Genomic DNA, 21445 nt, shown 5'->3' with positions numbered 1-21445 from the left:
AACACCCAGCCCTGTTTTATCTGCTACAGTGCATCAGTGTAGGTTAGAGCGATCAGTCTAGAGCCCTGGAAAGAAGAGGTTTCTGCTGCTTTGTTTCGCTGACCTAGACTGACGGATTTCATGCGACGGTCGTGGCGATCCCATTCATTTCTATTGGATTTCCGCTACTCTGTGATCCTGGCCACGACAGCCTTAGGCTACTTTCACACCGTCCGTCATAAAAATACAACCGTCCAATACGGATCCGTCTCTAAAACCACTGTAAGGCTACTTTCACACTTGCGGCAGTGTGATCCGGCGGGCAGTTCCGTCGTCGGAAAGCCCTGCCGGATCCGCCGATTTGGATGTGAGTGAAAGCATTTGTGAGACGGATCCAGATGTGGATCAGTCTCACAAATGCATTGCAAGAACGGATCTGTCTCTCCGCTTGTCATGCGGACAGACGGATCCGTCTTGTATTTTTTTTACATTTTTACCGGTCTGCGCATGCGCAGGCCGGAAGGACAGATCCAGCATTCCGGTATTTTGAATGCCGGATCCGGCAGTCAAGCAAGTCTTCAGTTTTTTTCGCCAGAGATAAAACCGTAGCCTGCTACGGTTTTCTCTTTTGCCTGATCAGTCAAACCGACTGAACTGAAGACGTCCTGATGCATCCTGAACGGATTTCTCTCCATTCAGAATGCAGGATAAAACTGATCAGTTCTTTTCCGGTATAGAGCCCCTAGGACGGAACTTTATGCCGGAAAAGAAAAACGCTAGTGTGAAAGTACCCCAAGTCATTGGGGGACGGATCCGTTTTCTTTTCTCAGAGAAAACAGATCCGGCACTATTGACTTACGTTGCGAGTCATGTCGGATCCGTCTTGCTCCGCACCACATCGCGGACAGAAAACCGATGCTTGCAGCGTTATTCCGTCTGCCATGGGGACGCAACCGAACAGAACGCATTCTGGTGTATTCCGTTTGTCCGTATTGACCATGAATGGGGACAAAACATAAGCGCAGATGTGAAAGTAGCCTTAAAAGATTTTGATTCGGATGGCCTCAGGATAGGCTATCAATATCAGATCGGCAGGGGTCGACACTCTGAACCCACACAATCACCCTTTCACTCCAGCACTACACAGCTCCGCCCTTTGTGTAGTGGACAGAGCTGGTAACTGCAGTGCTGCTCCCATTAACGTTAATAAGAGCAGTGCTGCAGTTACCAGCTCCATTCACTATACAATGGATGGAGCTGCGTAGGGTCAGTGTGATATCTGCAAAATATGCCCATAACACACGGATGAGAAATATGGTTGTGTGCATGAGGCCTTACATTGAAGCGTGCGGTCATATTTTTTCCTCAGAAGTATGAAATGGCATTCCTATCGACTGCCACTGACTTGCACAGTAATAACATATTTGAAGTATATGCTTTTTGCAGAAACCCCTCGTATTTAACAGTAGTACGTGTTGATGATGAAAGTTTATGGGCATGTCTGCGTACACAATGTGAAGGGCTCCTGACACAAAAAACGCACATCACAAGTGATGTGAGAAGAGCCTTAGGGCAGTCTTTTTTTTTTTCTTCTTTGTTTGTGCAAGGCAGCGCTGATCTTAAAGGGGCTGTCTCATCTCAGCCTTTCATGACCGATACAGAAATAAGGGTCCATTCACACAACCATATTTCTGGGTCCGCATCCGTTCTACAATTTTGCTCCGTGTTCCGTTCTGCGTCCCCGCAAAAATATAGAGCATGTTCTATTCGGACAAGTTCGGATTTCTATCATAGGGCTGGCCGTGTGAGTTTCACAAAATGCGGAACGCACGTGGCTGGCACCCATGTTTTGCGGACCCGCAATTTACGACTTACGGTCGTGTGAATGGACCCCACTGGACACGAGAGTTAGGTATTCGGCCGGCACTCTGCTGCTTCCATAACTACTATAGCAGTGAACAGAGTTACGGAAGCAGCGTAGCTTGCGGTACTACACTGTTTGTGTAGCTTCCATTCATTGCTATGGTTGGCCACTGGGCCATTTCCGTGACCCCTGCCACCCCAGGCCGGAGCAAAGATCGGACAACCCCTTTAAAAAAGAACTGCCAGAGGATCAAATCGTTATAGCAGCCAAGAGGAAGCCATGCTTGTATCCCTAGATATTTCATTTCTAGCACATATACAAATTGTAGGAAAAGATCTGGTTGGTTTACCATAGTGTCCTTATGACAACACTAAAGTGCAATACCAAAGAGGCAGGAAGTGTTGTCAGGCAGACACAGCAGCTCCTCTAATAGTGTCTGTAACATTCACTTCTGACAACGCATTATAGAAATAAAAACATAAAAATAAAAAGACTATAATCACATTTTACTCAAGGAGCAAGATTAAAATTGATCTTCTGACAGTTTCCCTTTAAAACATTTACATTAAAGACCAAATTTACCCATCCAACTATGTTACAATAGACTTAAGCCTGCACTCATGGCACAATCCAAAGGCCTTCATTAGAAGATGGAATACAGATTTAATTCACAGTATTCTGTGCTGTGAATATGATGACGCCTTCTCACTAACTAGATTAACAAAGAAAAAAAAAGAAAAATATGTAATTTGTGCCAAAGGAAAAAAACACCAATATAAGCAGACCTAAAAATGACAGATACAATTGTAATGCAATTTCTTTCCATTACTTCCATGTAAATGGAATGTGAGAGCTTTCAGAAACCTAACACAGAGGTTACTAGAATTACTATTACGGAATTAATTTGGGGCACTTAAAAGAGCCTTTTTGAATGTAAAAAAGTGTTATTCCTTTATGAACACATAAAAATAGGCTTGTAGAGCGTTGCACTTTCATCTACTATTATTTCCTATTCTGAAGTCACTGAAAGGCTGGATTTTACATCTATCCACAAAAATAAAATCGAGATTTTAAAACACATATTTGTTAACCTAAAATTCTTTAAGAATTAGTTTGGGTATGAACTTCAGACGGGGTCATTTTTACTCAGATTTCAATGCATGGTCTATGCCAAAATCCACGTGTCCCATTGTTTGCAATGGGAATCCGTGTTGCCGTTTATATGGCAGTGGATATTTTGAGTGGGGCTAATCCGTGTGTGGACCTGCAACAGTTCAAACTGAAAACCCATGGCTTTAAATCAGAGGGTTAGCCCCGGGTTTCTACCGCAGATCCAGTACTTATTTTCAGTTCTGCTCCTATGATGGAGCAGACATTTTTTTTATACTAAACAGTCTCCAATACGTTGCCTGTCATCTGTGCGCTGCAGGTCCTATAGTGAAGTGAGTAAAGTTCACACAGGCAAGTCTTTATCGGTATCGGACCGCGCTGCTCAGAATTTACCGGAGGTGTTCCTCTTTAGTTTGGAGCCATATGCACCTTCAGATATAGGGACACATCGGACGCTCTTTACTCCTTGAGCAACTCTGTGGATTAACAAAGGGGTCGCACAAATGGTGAAGCACCGTCAACCGGGACAATTGTAAAAAGTTTATTATACTCACAAACATAGATGAGTTTAAAACCTATCATTAAAGATCTTTGTCTTCTTTAGTTCAGGCCCGACCCGGGTTTCGCTTGACGCTTCGTCAGGGGACGAACACTGATGCCGAAGCGTCAAGAGAAACCCGGGTCGGGCATGAACTAAAGAGGACAAAGATCTTTTATGATATGTTTTAAACTCATCTATGTTTGTGAGTATAATAAACTTTTTACAATTGTCCCTGGTTAACGGTGCTTCACCATTTGTGCGACCCCTTTGTTAATCTACAAAGGAGTAAAGAGCGTCCAATGTGTCCCTATATCTGAAGGTGCATATGGATCCAAACTAAAGAGGAACACCTCCGGTGAATTCTGAGCAGCGTGGCCCAATATGGATAAAGAATTGTTTTATTGCTGTCTGGTTGTGCATGCCGACAACATGGTCGGATGACAATATGGCTGACTGGAGGTCTTCACCAGTTACGGATATTACTGAAGATGGATATCGGAGCAGGACAATCACCCCTCTGCTACAGTGACGAGAAGAGGTTTCTCACCATAACCTTTTCAGTCGAGACCCTCACCAATCCAGTCACACTCCATTAATAAGAGCTATGGAAACAGCTGGTTGATAGGTCATAAAAGTCCATTTAGATATCCATTTATATATTATTTGCCAGACCCTTAGAGGACCAGATATTTTAACGATAAAGGGGTTTTCCAGGACCTCTTCAAACAGATGATATCCTGAGGATAGCTCATCAATATCAAAATCTGGGACAACCCCTTTAACTACAGTTTTATAGAATTTCTCATGTCAAAAGCAAAGCCTAGAACTAAAACTAGTTTCACACTAGCGCTAAATTGTTGAGGAACAGCCTGCGAGAGTTTATCACATTCGGCATAGCTGGAAACTGCCGGAGCCCCATTGACTATAATGGTGCCGCCAGGGATCTGGCCTGTTTCCGGCATTAGTGCCGAGATTTCGCTGGACAAACACTGCTTCTAGTGGTGTTTTGTCCGGCTCAATCCCGGCACTAATGCCGAGAGCTCCGGCGGGGTCGGGTAGTACCCAGCTATGCCAGATAAGATGAACTCTGGCAAGCTGTTCCTCTACTGGAAAACAGCCTGCCGGAACAGTTTAGCGCTAGTGTGAAACTAGCCTAACCCTACATAACTTGCCAGAGAGCAGAAAATAATTCCACTATCATATATTCTAATGCCAAATTGTGGAGATTTTTTTTACATACTGGAACTTCACTGTGCATCTCTAAATCCCCCTAAGAAAATTGCTTCAAAGTACATAAACGTAATTTTGCATGAAATTGTACTCAAATAACTATAGAAACATGCTAAGTGATAAATGAATATAATGGAATCATACATGCAGTCTTGTGGCAGTTTTTATGCCGTCTTTAGTGCAAAAGCTAGCAGTGGATTCATCAGGAAGGAGAAATATAAAGGAAATATTAGCATGTCTCCTTCCTGTTGGATCCGCTTTTTGCCTCCAGCTGGCGTCATGGCACAGTGCTGAGCAGCGATGCCAGTACACGATTACATGGCCACTGCGACCACAAACTGGCTGAAGGGTCACATGCTGGCTGTAAACAAAAACTGGGAGGACCGCCAGGGGAAAGAAGAGAGGAGTACGGTTTCTTTTTTTAATAACATTTGCACCTTTTTTTTTTATTTCTTTTATTTTGGTGGGGGAAATTTGATCTCACTCAAAGGAGTTATTATACAAAAAATAATTTAAAGTTAAATCCAGGCCATAATTATTAACATTTTCTGTGTTCACACTTAAAAAAAAAAAAAAAAGCTTATATCACCAGATCTTTAGGGATAACGTTAGTATAGCACCACCTGCTGTTTTGACCATGCCAGTTTTGATCTCTGCACATTTCGGTGTGTGAGGGATCTGTAGTGTGGCTGCTTCTGAGGCTGCAATGTCTTCTCTGCTTCTCAGAGCAGATGCCAAGACACTGTTATTGTAATTGTCCTTGCTCAACATCTGCCCTGAGAAGGAGAGAAGACGCAGCAGCTTCAGAAGCAGGAATCCCTCTAACACCTGACAGAGTGCAAAGACTGAGCATGTGTGTCCACCTCAGCGCATTTACTGAGATGGACACAAGGGCTGATGAAACAGCAGATGGCGCTATGCTAACATTACTCCTAAAATATCTAGGGATACAAGCATAAGTGTGAATAAAAAACAGGCTTATAATTATGGGCTAGACATACCTATAAACAATATTTGTGGGATAGCCCCTTTAACAAAGCGAACAAGTAGCTTGTCAACCATGCTGTATTGTGACGAGTAGGAATTTTAGAACCTCTTATTAAAGCTACGACTCTAACACCACATCTAATCAAGCCACGGATCAGAATTGGAAGTATATTTTTGTTTTGACCAATCTGCTTCATCAACTATGAGCTACATCCGGACTAAAAGGAAATGTGCAGTGAGGTCCCACCTACCAGCTGTAATTATGTAAGTATCCAGCACTTCAATAAGTGACCCATGTGCCCACAATTTATATTTTTATTCCATCTCTACAGTAACCACCAACCATAAATTAAGGGGCCAGAAACCTTTCCACACACTCCCTGGCACAATACAAAAAAAAAAAAACATTTACAAAACTTTACTACAATTGTAATGTCCCATGACCTCGCTAAACGCATTCACTTTGGTCAGCAGAAGCTTTTGATAGTATTGAGCAAATGTGTGGTTTCAAGTTCGGCGTACAAGGTTCGGGTTATCTAAAAATTCCGTTATGGATTCCGCTACCACGGACCACAAGTTATGGTCAGTGGTAGCGGAATTCATAACGGAATTTTTTAGATAACCCGAACCTTGTACGCCGAACTTGAAGCCACACGTTCGCTCAACACTAGCTTTTGACTTTTTTTTTTTTTTTAAAGGCCCTCTTGAGCGAATGGAGGCACTCTGGATTACGATTCAAGCTTTTAAGAAGGTGTGATTAGGATTATTTTTACTCTTTAACATAAAACTCTAGTTATGCGCAGGTATAATAAAGCTCTAATTACTAAACACGTAAGACAAAAGGAAGTCTTCAGAATCTGGTGTTACAGAGGCAATGTAGCACATACCGATAAACTCAGGGCTCAAATTCTAGTCCAACTGGATGTAGATTAATATGGTGGCAACATTTATTATTTTTTTCAGTACAAACTCAAAGCACCATCAGAAAGCATGAATGTCATTCCTCATACCTGAGTGATGCTCCTAGTGAAGTGATGGCAAGTCAACAGAACAGCAGTCCTCTCTTTTCTAGTCTCTCACCATCACATTCAGACATGTGCGTATAGTCAGCAGTGGACATTCCCATCAGCATTAAAGGCAGCAATATTGTTGAAAAAAAAAATGCACAGACCATCAGTGACCGATTATTTAAATCATCCAAAAGCTAAAATAACCATGGAAAGCTTTTTATTCCCCCAAATTACACACATTTTCATGCAGCGAAAAAGAATTTAATAGACTTCTGAATGTACAAGAATTATTTAAAGGACTATTTCAAACTGTGGCCCAGCCATCTTATTACATATTTATATATATTTTTATGTATGTTCCTCGAGATTGAAACTTTTCACTAATCATGAATGATCCATAGGCTCAGCTATGTTGGCTATTTCTTCTGTGTCCTGACTGTCCATCTCTTCTGGAACATCTGTAGAACCTGCAGACCGGACTTTAGGTCTAACGGATAATGATGTTGCTATAGAGCTCTCAACATTACCGGCAGGTGCTACAGGTGCCATAGTTGTGTCTACATTCGCCCTTGAAGGGCTGCCCATGGGCTTTGATGAAAGCCATTCTCCCTTCTTTGGAGGAGTATCAGATCCTGACAATGGTTCTGCATTTTGATCCCGTAAGTGCTTATCCATCGAAGCCTGAATGGAGGAAACCATTTCTTGCAATTTTTTCCGTTGCGCTTCAATTAAATTGGGGTCAAGTTGGCGACCATCTCTCATAGTGACTACTCCGGGAGCTACTCTAATAAGCTCACTATCCTTCGATGTAGACATAAATGATGAGGAATCAGAATATGTTGCAGTGCTATTGGCAGTTGAGCTTGTCTTGGTTGTAGCTCTGGTTCTCTGGTTATGTTCTGGACTTGTGGAGGCTGTTCCTAGAGAGTGTCCTTTGCCTTGAAAGACTGTTACATTGTGATGTTGCTCAGACTTCTTCTTCACTACACCACCACTGCCTAGTTTCATCAGCCCATGTGAAGGACTAGAGTCTCTGCTTCTAGAAGATGCTTCTGAACGCACTTGAGTCAGCGCCTCTTTAACTAAGTCTTCAACCTCAGGACCAATAGGAAAATGGCCAGCAGCATCCACACACAGTTCTAGCCGGTCTTCAGCCGCATTGTAAACAAATGTCTTGTTAGGTAGGTACGGAAATGTGCAGTGTTTTCCATCAACCACACCTAAAAACAGAAACAAAATATTAAGTAAAAAAAAGTTCTTACCTTTATGCTCACTAGATATATCATAATAATAAAAAAAGATTGGTAATGCAAAAAAATGTTTTTACTTAATAAAAATATTTCCATAGTTTTATCACACATCTTATTTTTCTAAGCTCTTTAATAAAAACAGTATGAGGTTGAAATTCCTTTTACTAAGACCTCACTTTACCCATGTTTTTCTTCATAATGTTGTAGAAGACACCACCCTGCTGGAACAGATGAGGCAGTCCTTTAGCATAGGACCAAACATCTTCTCCTGAAAGACAAAAGCACACAAATGTTGATCAGTGCCACCATTCTTAGAGAAATTTTTTAATTTACTAATGTGAGTACATCTAGGTATGGTCGTAAATTGTGCCAAAATTTGGTGGATTTCTGGTACAATTTGGCAGATCTACATTTAGAAAAATCCACTGCACCCACCTCAATAGGTAGAGTGAAGAGTAAACCAACAGATGTCAGATAGGTGTGGGTTCCAGGAGTGAGACTTGCATCTCTAGAATGGAGTCCTCAAAAGGAATGAGAGCTCACCACGCATGTGCAGCGTTCTCCATTCAGTTCTAGGGGACTGCTGAAAATAGGCTACTTTCTGAACTCCTATACAAGTGAATGGAGAGTGGCTATGCTTGTGGGGTGCGCTTGTTCACTTTGGGAGCCCTGTTCTAGAGATAGGTGCGGGTCTCAGAGGTGGGACTTACGCCAGATGTTTCAGGTGAGACTCCCATTGAAGAAAAAAAATAAAATGATTATGAGCTTTAAAGGGTTTTATAGGACTTACATATTGGTGACCTGTCCTGAGGATAGGTCAATAATATCAGAATGGCGGATGACCAATTCCACGGACCCCCCCCAATCAGCTGATTTCACGAGTCAGTGAATGGAAGCAGTGCTCCAGTTATTAAGTACGGCCACTACACGGTACAGTACTGTATAGTTCTGCGGCCTGGTTCTGGTCACAGCAGCTTGGAAAAATAGCTGGTTGGTGAGGGTGCCAGAAGTCGGACCATCGCCGATCTCCTACTGATGACCTATCCTAAGGATTGGTCATCAGTAAGTCCTGGAGAACCCAATTTTATGAGCATTATACATTATGATATACCCCAAACATAAATCTACTTCTATATATCATCTGAAGGTCTGTGATACCATAAACTGCGTGACCACAAAATGCAATACCTGAAACTGTTCTCTACCCTATCCAATAGTTTTATGTAAACAGGGAATTACGGAATGACAAAGTAGACATCGGGAAGAAGACTCAGATTTACAGACTCCCCTCTGCCTGTGACACTTGTGATATATTCAGTGCTCCACTGCCAGAGGAAGGCAAAATGAATTACTGCAGTAACGCCGAAACCCTGACGGCAGGTAATGGATATTATGGGACAGATTAAAATGCAAAAAGCAAAGTCATTATGGGGACTCTTAATGGATATGGGAAATAACAGAACTCCCTTTCCAAATCTTAAAAATCGGTGAGTTCGCGTAAGAGTCGAGGTTGGTAATTACATCATGTTATTTCCCCAAACCGTATTATGGCATACCCTTCATTTTAGTCTGCCATTGATACGTATGCTGTATAGGGACTTGCATTGTGTGGCATGAGTTGCATCTTTGCAGCACTATTTGGGGTCCATATGATGCATTGTACAATTTATTTATTTATTATAGCAATTCCAGTGTTCACCATGTGGTATAAATAATTTATTCTGCAGATCAGTATGCTTACGATGACACCAAACTTACAGAATTTTTTTTGTGTGTTTTACAATTTTTACATAATAAAGACTTATAAAAAAAAATAAAAATAATTGGCAGCACATACCAGGAGCCATAACTTCTTTTTTCATTGGCCGAGCTGTGTAAGGCCCCTTTAAGACGAGCGAGTTTTCCGTGCGGGTGCAATGCGTGAAGTAAAAGCATAGCACCCGCACTGAATCCTGACCCATTCATTCTGTGTACATGAGCATTTTTTTCACCCATCAGTTCTGCGTTGTGTGAGAATCGCAGCATCTTTTATATTCTGCGTTTTTTCACACAGGCCTGGCCCCATAGAAATGAAAGGGAATTCAGTAAAAAACTAATTGCATCCGGATGTAATGCGTTTTTCACTGATGGTTGCCAGGAGATGCGGTTTGTAAACCTTCGGGTTTTTTCATGCGCGTGAAAAACGCATCAAAACTGACTGCACTCGCGTGGAAAAAACTGAACCACTGAACGCAATTGCATACAAAACGGACTGAAGTTGCTTGCAAAATGGTGTGAGTTTCACTGAACGCATCCTGACACAATCCGTATCGTTTGTGTGAAAGGGGCCTAAGGCTCCATTCAGACGTCCATAGTGCATTGCGAATTCGCAATACACCCGGCCGGCACCCCCATAGAAATGCCTATTTTTGTCCGCGCAATTGCGGACAAGAATAGGACACGCTCTATTTTTTTTCCAGACCTGAAGATCAGCGGCGCGCTCCGGAAATGCGGATGCGGACAACCCACTGTGTGCTGTCCATAATGGCGGAACGGATGCGGACCCATTCTACGGACGTGTGAATGGACCCTAAAAGGTTCCTTTTTGTGGGACAAGTTGTTCTTATCAAAACCATTTTTGGATACATAAATATTTTTATCACTTTTTTCCCATTTTTGAAAGTGAATTAACAGGAAAGAAATAACGCAATTCTGACATTCTTTTAGATGACATGGCAACAAGTGACGTACCACCTAGTAGACCTTTTTAGTGTCTGTACATGGCAGAGCCAGCCAGTATAAGACCCCTGGATGCCATAGGAATTATCAGCAACCCATGATTGTGTTGCAGGGGAGGATGGGGCATGAAAGAGGGAGCCCCTTCTTTGTTGGCGTGGCCACTATCAACTGCAAAACCACTGGACAGCCAGGCACGAGCTCCACCTGGCGGCACAGGACACCTATACCGGGCTGAACCCGCAGCAAGATAAAATACAGCAAAAAAAATGCTGATGTGGATTTTGTTGCAAATCTGCATGAATTACATTGGCTATTTGCTGCGGAAATGGCTGTGGATTTCATCGTTCCCATTGTAAAGGGGAGATTCGCTGCATAAATTGGCAAACTACAGTTTTCAAGTTTGTAACGTAAGTAAACTTACTCTGCAAAAGACGGGCAAGAACAAGGTGACACAGAGCGCCAAAGTGAGTCAACAAGAAATAATCGCAGTTTAACATCTGTCAGAGCAGATAAGAGACTGCACAAGTTCTGAACAACCACCGGGGACGTCTACAGCGAAACCCATATGCCACATACAGCTCTAATGTGAGAATGAAGCCAAGGGTCCATAGATATTAGAAACCCTTCTGCATAGAGTGAAATATCACACGTGAGACCGGTGACATTTCAAATACGCAGACTACATGTACTTTCCTTAGACAGGAAACACAAAGAAGTCATACTTAAAGCGGTTCTCCACCTTTTATTAAAGGGAGTCTGTCACCAGATTTTTAGGTTTTAAACTGCTCATATACCATTATTGCGCACACACCCATGAATAAAACAGTACCCAAGTAGACAGGCTGCAAAATTGAGGTTATAAACTTATGCAAATTAGGTCTCGCAAGTGCCGTGGGGCGGTGTTATGGCTGCAAGTGCCCAGGCCCCTCTGTGATCAGCACGCCTAACCCCTCTCCACGGTGTCCTCTGGCCCGCGCTGTAATGATCTTACGTCATCTTCTCCAGTTCTCGCCTGCATACTTCACTGCCGGGCCCAGGCATGGCCAGTGCTCTGCCCACTACGGACAGAGGCACAGACATGTGCCGGTAAACGCCACAGCTCACCGTCCTCTGCTGGTGAGCCACGGCATTAACCAGCGCATGCGCACTGAACATGTCTGTGCCTCTGCGCATGCCTGGGCCAGCTTCATAATGGACCACCATAGTTCTCTCCTGTGTCATGGGATTACAACCATAAAACAGACATTCTTTCAATGACCTGCTCCATTACAAGAACATTTCTGGCTAAACTTAAACAGTCATGTTTTCATAAAAAAATATTTTTTTTGCATATGTTACTGCTATGTTACTGCTGCAGCATTGTGCACGAGATTGACTGGATCCCTGCCGATCCCCATTATAGTCAATGAGCTCTGACAGGCAAGTGGCACTATCCAGCTCCGCCAAATCCAGAGAACTCCGGCAAGCCCGTCTCTACCAGAACAGCCTGCTAGATTGCTGTGGCGCATATGTGAAAGTAGCCATAGGCTCTGTTCACACTTACATTATCATGCTGCAGTATTGTACCCAGCAAACAAAAAATAAAACTGAAATCTGCCTGATCCTTTGAGGGAAAAATGTATCAGTCATGACAGATCATAACGGATTTGTCATACCCTGTAAAAATGAAAAACATGCCGCCATTTGAACAGAGACTGAGACAGGCCACATTTCCATCAGAGGTTCGGACAAGAGCTTCTATTGGAAATTCAATCATATTTAAAAGGAAAATAGCGCACCATGTAGGGCTGCAACGAGTACTCGATTAAATCGATTAATTCGACAAAAAAATCCTTGATGCCTCGAAATTTTATGCTTGCTTGCTATTACTCCCGCTCCATGGTCTCCCGCTGCGCTCGGAATACTCACTTTTCCAGCAGGGGGCCTCCGGACACTCCACAGCACATCCATGGTCCCGCACTGACCTCCTGTCGTACGTGCGCCGTGACCTGACGCGCTGTGTGACGTCAGGCCCAGAGCAGCGCGGAATGAAGGAGTGTTGGCAGCGCCCCTGCTGGAAACGTAAGTTGGTGACACCGAGGGGGTGGGTCGCGACTATGGCCAGGACACCCGGAGTGTACAGCTTCATAGCAACCAATGACACTGTGCACTCCGGGTGTCAGGAGAAGGGGCACAAGCAGAGGCTATGACACAAGGGGGGAGAGCTGAAGGCACTGGCGTGGGGGAGAGCTGAAGGCACTGGCGTGGGGGAGAGCTGAAGGCACTGGGCGGAGCTGATGGCACAGGGGGGAACGAAGGGTGTTGGGGACTGATGGCAGGGGGTCTGATGAGTTTTTGTAAAGGAAAACAGTCTATTAAAGGGGTTATCCCATCTTAGATAATGGGGGCATATCGCTAGGATATGCCCCCATTGTCTGATAGGTGCGGGTCCCACCTCCGAGACCCGCACCTACAAAGAGAACGGAGCCGGGGAGAGTTGTGGCTGGAGGACCCTGGGTTTCCCGGGGTCCATCCACCACCAGGCACAGCTCCCCGCCTCTCCCATTGAAGTGAATGGGAGCGCACCGCGCATGCGCGGCCACCGCTCCCATTAATTTATATGGGGCCGACGGAAATAGCCAAGCCAGCGCTCTGCTATTTTCGGCGGCTCCATAGAAATGAATGGAGGGCGGCTGCGCATGCGCAGTGTGCCCTCCTCAAGTTTCTCCACTCCGTTCTCCTTGTAGGTGCGAGTCCCAGAGGTGGGACCTGCACCTATCAGACAATGGGCGATATGCCCCCATTGTCTAAGATGGGATAACCCCTTTAATTAGACCATTGTCCTGTCACTACGTTTTTTTATTGAAAGGCTCTGCATGACATTAACTATTAGGGAGTTTGTCACCTACAGTACACATACAGTACAGACCAAAAGTTTGGACACACCTTCTCATTCAAAGAGTTTTCTTTATTTTCATGACTATGAAAATTGTAGATTCACACTGAAGGCATCAAAACTATGAATTAACACGTGGAATTATATACATAACAAACAAGTGTGAAACAACTGGAAATATGTCATATTCTAGGTTCTTCAAAGTAGCTACCTTTTGCTTTGATTACTGCTTTGCACACTCTTGGCATTCTCTTGATGAGCTTCAAGAGGTAGTCCCCTGAAATGGTTTTCACTTCACAGGTGTGCCCTGTCAGGTTTAATAAGTGGGATTTCTTGCCTTATAAATGGGGTTGGGACCATCAGTTGCGTTGAGGAGAAGTCAGGTGGATACACAGCTGATAGTCCAACTGAATAGACTGTTAGAATTTGTATTATGGCAAGAAAAAAGCAGCTAAGTAAAGAAAAACGAGTGGCCATCATTACTTTAAGAAATGAAGATCAGTCAGTCAGCCGAAAAATTGGGAAAACTTTGAAAGTAAGGGCTATTTGACCATGAACGAGAGTGATGGGGTGCTGTGCCAGATGACCTGGCCTCCACAGTCACCGGACCTGAACCCAATCGAGATGGTTTGGGGTGAGCTGGACCGCAGAGTGAAGGCAAAAGGGCCAACAAGTGCTAAGCATCTCTGGGAACTCCTTCAAGACTGTTGGAAGACCATTTCAGGGAACTACCTCTTGAAGCTCATCAAGAGAATGCCAAGAGTGTGCAAAGCAGTAATCAAAGCAAAAGGTGGCTACTTTGAAGAACCTAGAATATGACATATTTTCAGTTGTTTCACACTTGTTTGTTATGTATATTATTCCACATGTGTTAATTCATAGTTTTGATGCCTTCATAGTCATGAAAATAAAGAAAACTCTTTGAATGAGAAGTTGTGTCCAAACTTTTGGTCTGTACTGTACATCATCACTGCCCTGTAGGTTATATAAACAGGTAACAGATCGCACCTTTCTTACTGTTTGGATGATATATGCTAATGAATTGCAAGTGCCCAGGGGCGTTCCCCATTGATGTAAGTGCCCATGCCCTCTGCGGTTGTTCCCGCCTCCCATGCCTCACTTTATGACAGCCCAGCGTCCTTACGTCACCGACCACTGCTGGTCCCTTGCATGCGCCATACGCTGCCCACTGTGTGCCGCTGCATCAGTAAACTGACTGCGCATGCCTGCGCCCGGCAGTGAAGCGAGCTGGCGCGGGATTTCAGGGAGCAGAATCAGTGACCTAAGGACAGTGAAACATGGGAGGAGGGATCAGCAGCAGTTTTTGGAGGGCATGGGCACTGGCATCAATAGGGGAACGCCCCTGGGCACTTGCAAGCTATTAGCATATATCATCAAGCTTTGTTTTTTTCAGTATCAGATACACAGAAAACTGTAAGAAAGGCACAACCTGTTACCTGTTTATATCACTTCACAGGCCCCTGCTGATCTCTGCTTGCTGTCATTTAATATTTACACTCGCTGTTTGATCCCTGGGGATAGAAATATGTCCTGGTCACGAGATGGACACACAGGTCCACATTTACTAAGGTTTCTGCATCTACAATTTGTGTAAAAAGTGGCGCAAATTAAAATGACCCCTCTGTATCGCAACTAGGGTTCCTGCACTTTTTTCTGATCGGCTTGTAAAGGGGTGCGGGGTTTAACGGAAAGGGTTGAAGTGTTGCATGGAAGGGGCGTGACCTCATATGCATCTTGAGCGCAAACGTCCAACGGTGGTCTCAAAGGCTGAGTATAGAGAGCCCAACTGCACCCAGTCTTGTACCTGTGGGTCCATCGCATGACCAGGACAGATTTTTATCTACTGGAAGTAAACATGGAAAATTTCTATTGAATGACAGCAAGCAGAGATTTTAAAACTAATACAGAAAGTATACGGGAATTCCTTTTCATTATACAAAGAGCATGTATTTGTGAAAGCCAGCAAATAACTCTTCATTGGAGACATCCTATACAGACTTCTGTTCATAAGTAATATAGAACCAGTAACGAGTACTGACGGCAACATCCAGTGGGCACAATGTCTGCCGCAAGCACGGAGCAGCTCCTGCATCCCACATCAAGGCACTTAAGAGGAAATGTACCTTCCCAAAATAAAGCAAGAGCCAAGAAGCAAACTCATGCACTTATCCAGGAACCAAGGATGTGACTGGCGAAGGAGCTCTGATCTGAAGCCAGGGAAAATAAGGAGGGGGGGGGGGGGGGGGCGCTAGGTGAGAAGATGGGTGCCCAAGTACAAGAAAGGCCTCTTTCAAGCATCTGTGAATCACGGATGTATGGGGTCCATGGTCTCAGACGGCACACATACCCACTGACTTTCATGTGTGTAGTCACACATCAGAGGTATCCCCACGGACCCATGGTGACGTCACAGAAGCATGGTGACATCACAGATCCCTCACTCACATTATAGTCTATGGGTCACACAATACAGATGCCATCTATGCTTGATCTGTGGTTTTAATGGAGCGTTTCTAGAATATACTCTGGAACTTAGAGGTTCCAGGTCATCAGTATCAGATCAGTGGGGGTCTAACACTGGGGACCCCCACCAATCAGCTGAATCATCGGTCACATGGCCTAGGAGCAGCTCAGCCCCATAGAACTGAATGAGGCTGAGCGCGATACCAAGCACGACCGCTATATAATGTTTCGACGCTGTGGTCGGTAAGCATGGAGAAGGCTGCAAGCCCCGGTGCCTCCTCAAAGAGCTGGTCAGCAGGGTCCCTGGGTGTTCAACACCCACAGAACATATACTGATGACCTGTCCTGAGGATAAGGGTACTTTCACATTCGCAGTTTTCTTTTCCGGCATAGACTTCCGTCCTAGGGGCTCAATACCGGAAAATAACTGATCAGTTTTATCCCCATGCATTCTGAATGGAGAGTAATCCGTTCAGGGTGCATCAGGATGTCTTCAGTTCAGTCTTTTTGAATGATCAGGAAAAAGATAGATAAAACCGCAGCATGCTACGGTTTTATCTCCAGCCAAAAGACTTGCTTGAATGCCGGATCCTGCATTTATTTCCATAGAAATCTATTAGTGCTGGATCCGTCCTTCTGGATCCGTTCCTGCAATGCATTTTTGAGACAGATCAGGATCCTGATCCGACTTAAAATGCAATTAGTTTGCATGCGTTTTGCCGGATCCGGCAGGCAGTTCCGGCGACGGAACTTCCTGACAGATTCCTCTGCCGCAAGTGTGAAAGTAGCCTAAGTCATCGGTATAAAAATCTCGGAAAACTCTTTTAAAGGCTATGGACACTTTTGGGTCAATTTTGTTTATTATTGCATTCTACTCATTTTTAGCTAAAAATCATTTAACTACTTTTTTCAATTGGTCTTGATTAAAAATTTCCAGCAGTTCTTGCACTACGGGGTTAATTTAGAGCTCAGTGTCTATTTACCTGGAGCTACCTGCTTAGTCTGGAGCCCTGTTCTTTGAACTTTTGACAGCTCATAAATACTCATTACAGCTCGATTATGGTCACACTGAATATGGCTCAAATAAGTGTTCATGAGCTTCAGGAAATCACAGATAAGGGATTCACATAAGCCATCAGATGATGGGATTCAATGCAAACAAAACCTGCTGCTCTGCAAATACATAAATTACCCAGGGAATATGACTGAAAATGTTTAAAAGGGGTTTCAGAGAATTTAATACTGATGACCTATCCTCAGGATAGGTCATCAGCATCTGCTAAGTGGGGGTCCAACACCCGGGACCCCCACCGATCCACTGTTTGAGAAGACACCAACGCTCACAGTAGTACCGCAGCATTTTCCGTGCTCACTAAGCACAGCGTCGTACATTGTATAGCGGCTGTGCTTGGTATCGCAGCTTGGCTTCAATCACTTCTATGGGGCCGATTCTTCACAGATGAACCTCTGACCATCTTGTCATGGATCACGGACATGTGAAAGAAGTCTAATACTAAAGAAGATTGTGGACAAACTGTTTTAAAGGGAACGTGTCACCTGGATTTTGGGTATAGAGCTGAGGACATGGGTTGCTGGATGGCCGCTAGCACATCCGCAATACCCAGTCCCCATAGCTCTGTGTGCTTTTACTGTGTAAAAAAGGCGATTTGATACATATGCAAATTAACCTGTGATAAGTCCTGTATGTGAGATGAGTCAGGGACAGGACTCATCTCAGGTTAATTTGCATATGTATAAAATCATAATTTTTTTTACACAATAAAACCACACAGAGCTATGGGGACTGGATATTGCGGATGTGCTAGCGGCCATCTAGCAACCCATGTCCTCAGCTCTATACACAAAATCCCGGTGACAGGTTGCCTTTAAATCATGTAAAGTGTGTAGATAGTGCGTTTCCTTACCCATGAGGGTGGCCAGCAAACACAAGGAGTACATCTCCTTATCAATCTGGTCTTGAAGCTCCTTGGAAACCGACTTCACAGACACAGCAGAATCCTCCTCTGTGACTGCATGGGCCGAGTGAGCAGACGTGTGCTGGACAGGTTTTTCTTTGGCCTTTAAAATTTCTACCGTCACTCGGTCTCCATGTTGTAAGGGTACAGGTTCATTCTCCATACCATCCTTGGGTGGTAGCAGCTCTTTAGGAGGAAATCCATAGCGAATACTCTGTAAGTAAGGAGGAATATCCAACTCTTTAGCTATTCCGTCCTGCAGCTCAGAGAACGTCGTGGAGAACTTTAAGGTAAGCATTGCCTGGCGGCCATCATTGGTGGTTATGCGGATTTTCTTTTCTTTGGAGGATGTCGGGGAGTAAGGCGTTTTTGTGGGTGTTGAAGGCCCTGATGAAGGACCATCTCTGACCGTGCCAGGAGAGGAAGATCTCACGTTCCCTTTCTCTTCCTGTTTAATCTTGTCGGATTTGCGTTTCTGCATTACGGACGCTTGCTCTGTGATGTTTTGTTGAATCTTCCTTTCGGTTTTGCTCATGTTTAACTCTTCCTTGTGCAACGTTTTGGCTTTTTGGCCAGTCAGAATGATTTTTGTTGGTAAATGAGAGTCCGAGTCCTGTTCTGGTTTAATATCTTCCACTCGTTGGACGTGAGCTCCATCTATGGATACCGGGGTGTAGTCATCAGGATTCTTTTTGGCTGTCTGATGTAATATTGTGTTGACGACCTTCTGTACAAGAATTTCACTGCCGAACTCCCCTGGGAAGTGCTTAGTGACTAGTTTCATGGCAACATCATAGACGTTACTATTCAGACTGGTGTCACTTTCATACTGGAACCAGTAGACCGTTTCCCTCACTACTCTTCCACCCCACTCTAGTGTTATAGGGAAGGCTTCGGGTAAGTTGTCATATTCCTTACCATCCCAGTAATGTTTAAAGCCACAACCACATTTGCCCCCGTAAGACCTAGTGTTAGTTCTGTCTCCATCCAGATACACAATGGATGAATCGCTCCTCACTCTGCGAACGTTGTTCCCCCGACACCAATTACAACTGGTCAAATTGCTCAACGTAAAGTCAGGTACTAAAATATCGCTTACTGCGTCATATGAACAGACAATGTTATTGAGGGGAAAGCTGTAATTCTTATCTGGCTTCAACTGACCGTGTGTTGACTTTGCCAGGTTATAGAGCTTGCCACCAGGGGCCAACCACTCTGGAGGAACCAGAAGTTCTGACAGTGCCCCACATATAAGGCATTTGTAAAGGCGATTTTCCAGCACTGCCTTCTTAGCGGCAGCAGTAACTTCTTCAGGCTGAATGCCAATGACTCCAGTCCGTCTGTAAAAGTACTGGTGCACGTCAGCGACCAAACTGGGGTGGATGCCATGCTTGTCCATGAACACCTCTTCCATAGCAGCCACCAGTCGTAGCAGATACTTGTCTTGTAGACTCCGGTCTCCTCCGATAACACAACTACCGTCCTCCTCCAACTTGACGTACTTTCGGATCAAATCTTGTGGCACCCCCCATGCTTTGGGAAGTAATTTCAAGGGTAATTTTGGCAAGGGACCGCCTTTGATACCAACCAAAGGGATGTAATGATTGCGTCCTGAGCTGCTCCAGGCAATGCAGATTGGTTTATTGAGCTGTCCATCTTTACCTTTACAGTTTTCCACCGGTATCAATCCGGGAAGGAAAGTAGCCGAATAATCCCCCGAACTTCTCATGCCGCTTAAGGAATCCAGCAATATAATGGGCCGATGAAGAACATTGGCGAGTCCGAATATGTGAATATTACGCAGACCTAGAGGAACGCCTTCTGGCGGGACGAACCACGGATCGCACTCATTGATGATGTCTTCCCACTCCGCCACGTCGATGAAGTCATGGAAGAGGGCTTTGTATCTGTCCAGGTTTTCTTTCAGATGCTTTTTTAGGTTCTCCCGTAAAGCGTGCCAAAAAAGCTCTCTACCCACCAGCGCCCGAGACACAGCGTGCACCAAGCAGTGCCCATCCCCATCAACATGCACAGGTATGAAGCACTCTTGGTTGCTGTTGGCCTTCTTGATGTCCTCCAAGGTGTCGTGAAGGTACAGCAGGCTACCCGAGCGGTCCTTCCCATAGCCCACCGTGTCTACGTGCTCGGACTCAATCAGGAAGGCCCTGTCCCCCAGCAGCGAGCAGTCAAACACGTCCCCCTGGTTCATGTCCCTCAGCAGCTTGGCCTTGCCAGTCTGCTTGTCCATGCCATAGCGGGCCAGGATGGGGGACAGCAGCTTGCAGTGATAGTTAGAGAGCCCCATGACTTTCACCATGTCCGTGTTCCTCCTGGGGGTCCCAGCCACCCCCAGCAGGGCGTTCCTCAGCAGGTTGTGGAGCACCACGTCCGGCTCGGTGATTTCCTCCACCTCCAGCAGCTGTCTCTGCTCATGTCTCTGGCCGCAGTCGGTGCACTCGATACTGGCAGACCCCTGAGCCGGAAAGAAGAGCCGGGCCCTGCACTTAGGGTCCGGACAGGTCCCTGAAAAGATGCGGCGGTCCCTCCTCCTCTGCTGCGCCTGTGCCGGGGACTGAGGAGGCTGCTGAGACATGGCTGCACACTGCTGCGCTCACCGCTTGCTCATCCTCCCGCGCCCGGCCACCAGCAGCAACGGTCTCCAATGCGGAAGCACAACCCCCGCTCTCCGCCAGCTGCTGCTCCGCCCCTTGCTGTTTCCGAGGCCGTTGACAGGCGTAACGGCCCCCTTTTCCCTAAACCACGCCCATTCTACAGCCTAAGACTCACTGTAGTTGTAGTTTTAAGAACCGCTTTACGCTAAGGTACTGCAGAGCCGGGGAAATACAACGTCCAGGATGCATTGCGAAGGACACCCGGAAGTGGCGACAAGTCGCTGCCTGTGGATGTGTAGGCAATGTGCTGATTCTCATAGGTTATGGAGGAGCTGGGTGACAGCTGGGGGAGGAGCCGGGACTTCCTGTTAGGTTTTTTTTTGTTTGTTTTTTTGCTTGGTTAGGCTGTGTCATGTACAGGTGCTGGCTGTCTGGTGTGGCCCTCACACTGTCTGGCACCTCGTCACTAGAGTACATTATTACATCTCCTCCATATTCCCTTCACATGATAAAACTGCCTGCAGCCATCAAGGGCTTGGCCCTTTTCAGAACTTCCATAGAAGTAAACAGAGAGCATTCCCTGTTCTAGAGATAGGTGTGGGTCCGATATGCCACCAATGTGTAAGATGGGCCAACCCCTTTAACCCTTTCGCTACTGGAGTGATAGGCAAACATGGCGCCGGCTCGCACGTGCAGCGGGCGTTATGGACGGCAGGTCCTGCGACAGCATAGACCTGCGACTAATTGCCGCGACCGGCAATAATGCGGATTGCAGTAATTAAAGCCTTTAGAGGCCATGATCAAGTGAG

The 21445-nt window shown here is 45.2% G+C and overlaps 1 protein-coding gene across 1 annotated transcript; it reads right to left on the bottom strand.

The window, feature by feature from the left end:
- Positions 1 to 3606: 3606 nt before the first annotated feature.
- Positions 3607 to 20745, bottom strand: VCPIP1 (valosin containing protein interacting protein 1). Its single transcript, XM_040433223.1, has 3 exons — positions 17974 to 20745; positions 8153 to 8239; positions 3607 to 7941 (listed from the first exon to the last, which is right to left on the bottom strand). The coding sequence occupies exons 1-3, from the start codon at positions 20615 to 20617 to the stop codon at positions 7106 to 7108; spliced, it is 3567 nt and encodes a 1188-aa protein (XP_040289157.1). The 5' UTR covers positions 20618 to 20745; the 3' UTR covers positions 3607 to 7105.
- Between the last annotated feature and the right edge of the window lie 700 nt (positions 20746 to 21445).

The sequence above is a fragment of the Bufo bufo genome, chromosome 5 (assembly GCF_905171765.1).
Source record: "Bufo bufo chromosome 5, aBufBuf1.1, whole genome shotgun sequence".
Taxonomy (NCBI): domain Eukaryota; kingdom Metazoa; phylum Chordata; class Amphibia; order Anura; family Bufonidae; genus Bufo; species Bufo bufo.
Note: the sequence above shows the minus strand (reverse complement) of the source record. Positions and strands in the feature narration are given on the sequence as shown.

Excerpts from the sequence above, each read along its gene's own strand:
- VCPIP1 (XM_040433223.1), bottom strand. The coding sequence starts at position 20,617 with ATGTCTCAGCAGCCTCCTCAGTCCCCGGCACAGGCGCAGCAGAGGAGG. Across the intron at positions 8,240-17,973 it reads TTTGCTGGCCACCCTCATGG|GAGAAGATGTTTGGTCCTAT; the intron begins GTAAGGAAACGC and ends TTTGTCTTTCAG. Across the intron at positions 7,942-8,152 it reads CATTATGAAGAAAAACATGG|GTGTGGTTGATGGAAAACAC; the intron begins GTAAAGTGAGGT and ends TTCTGTTTTTAG.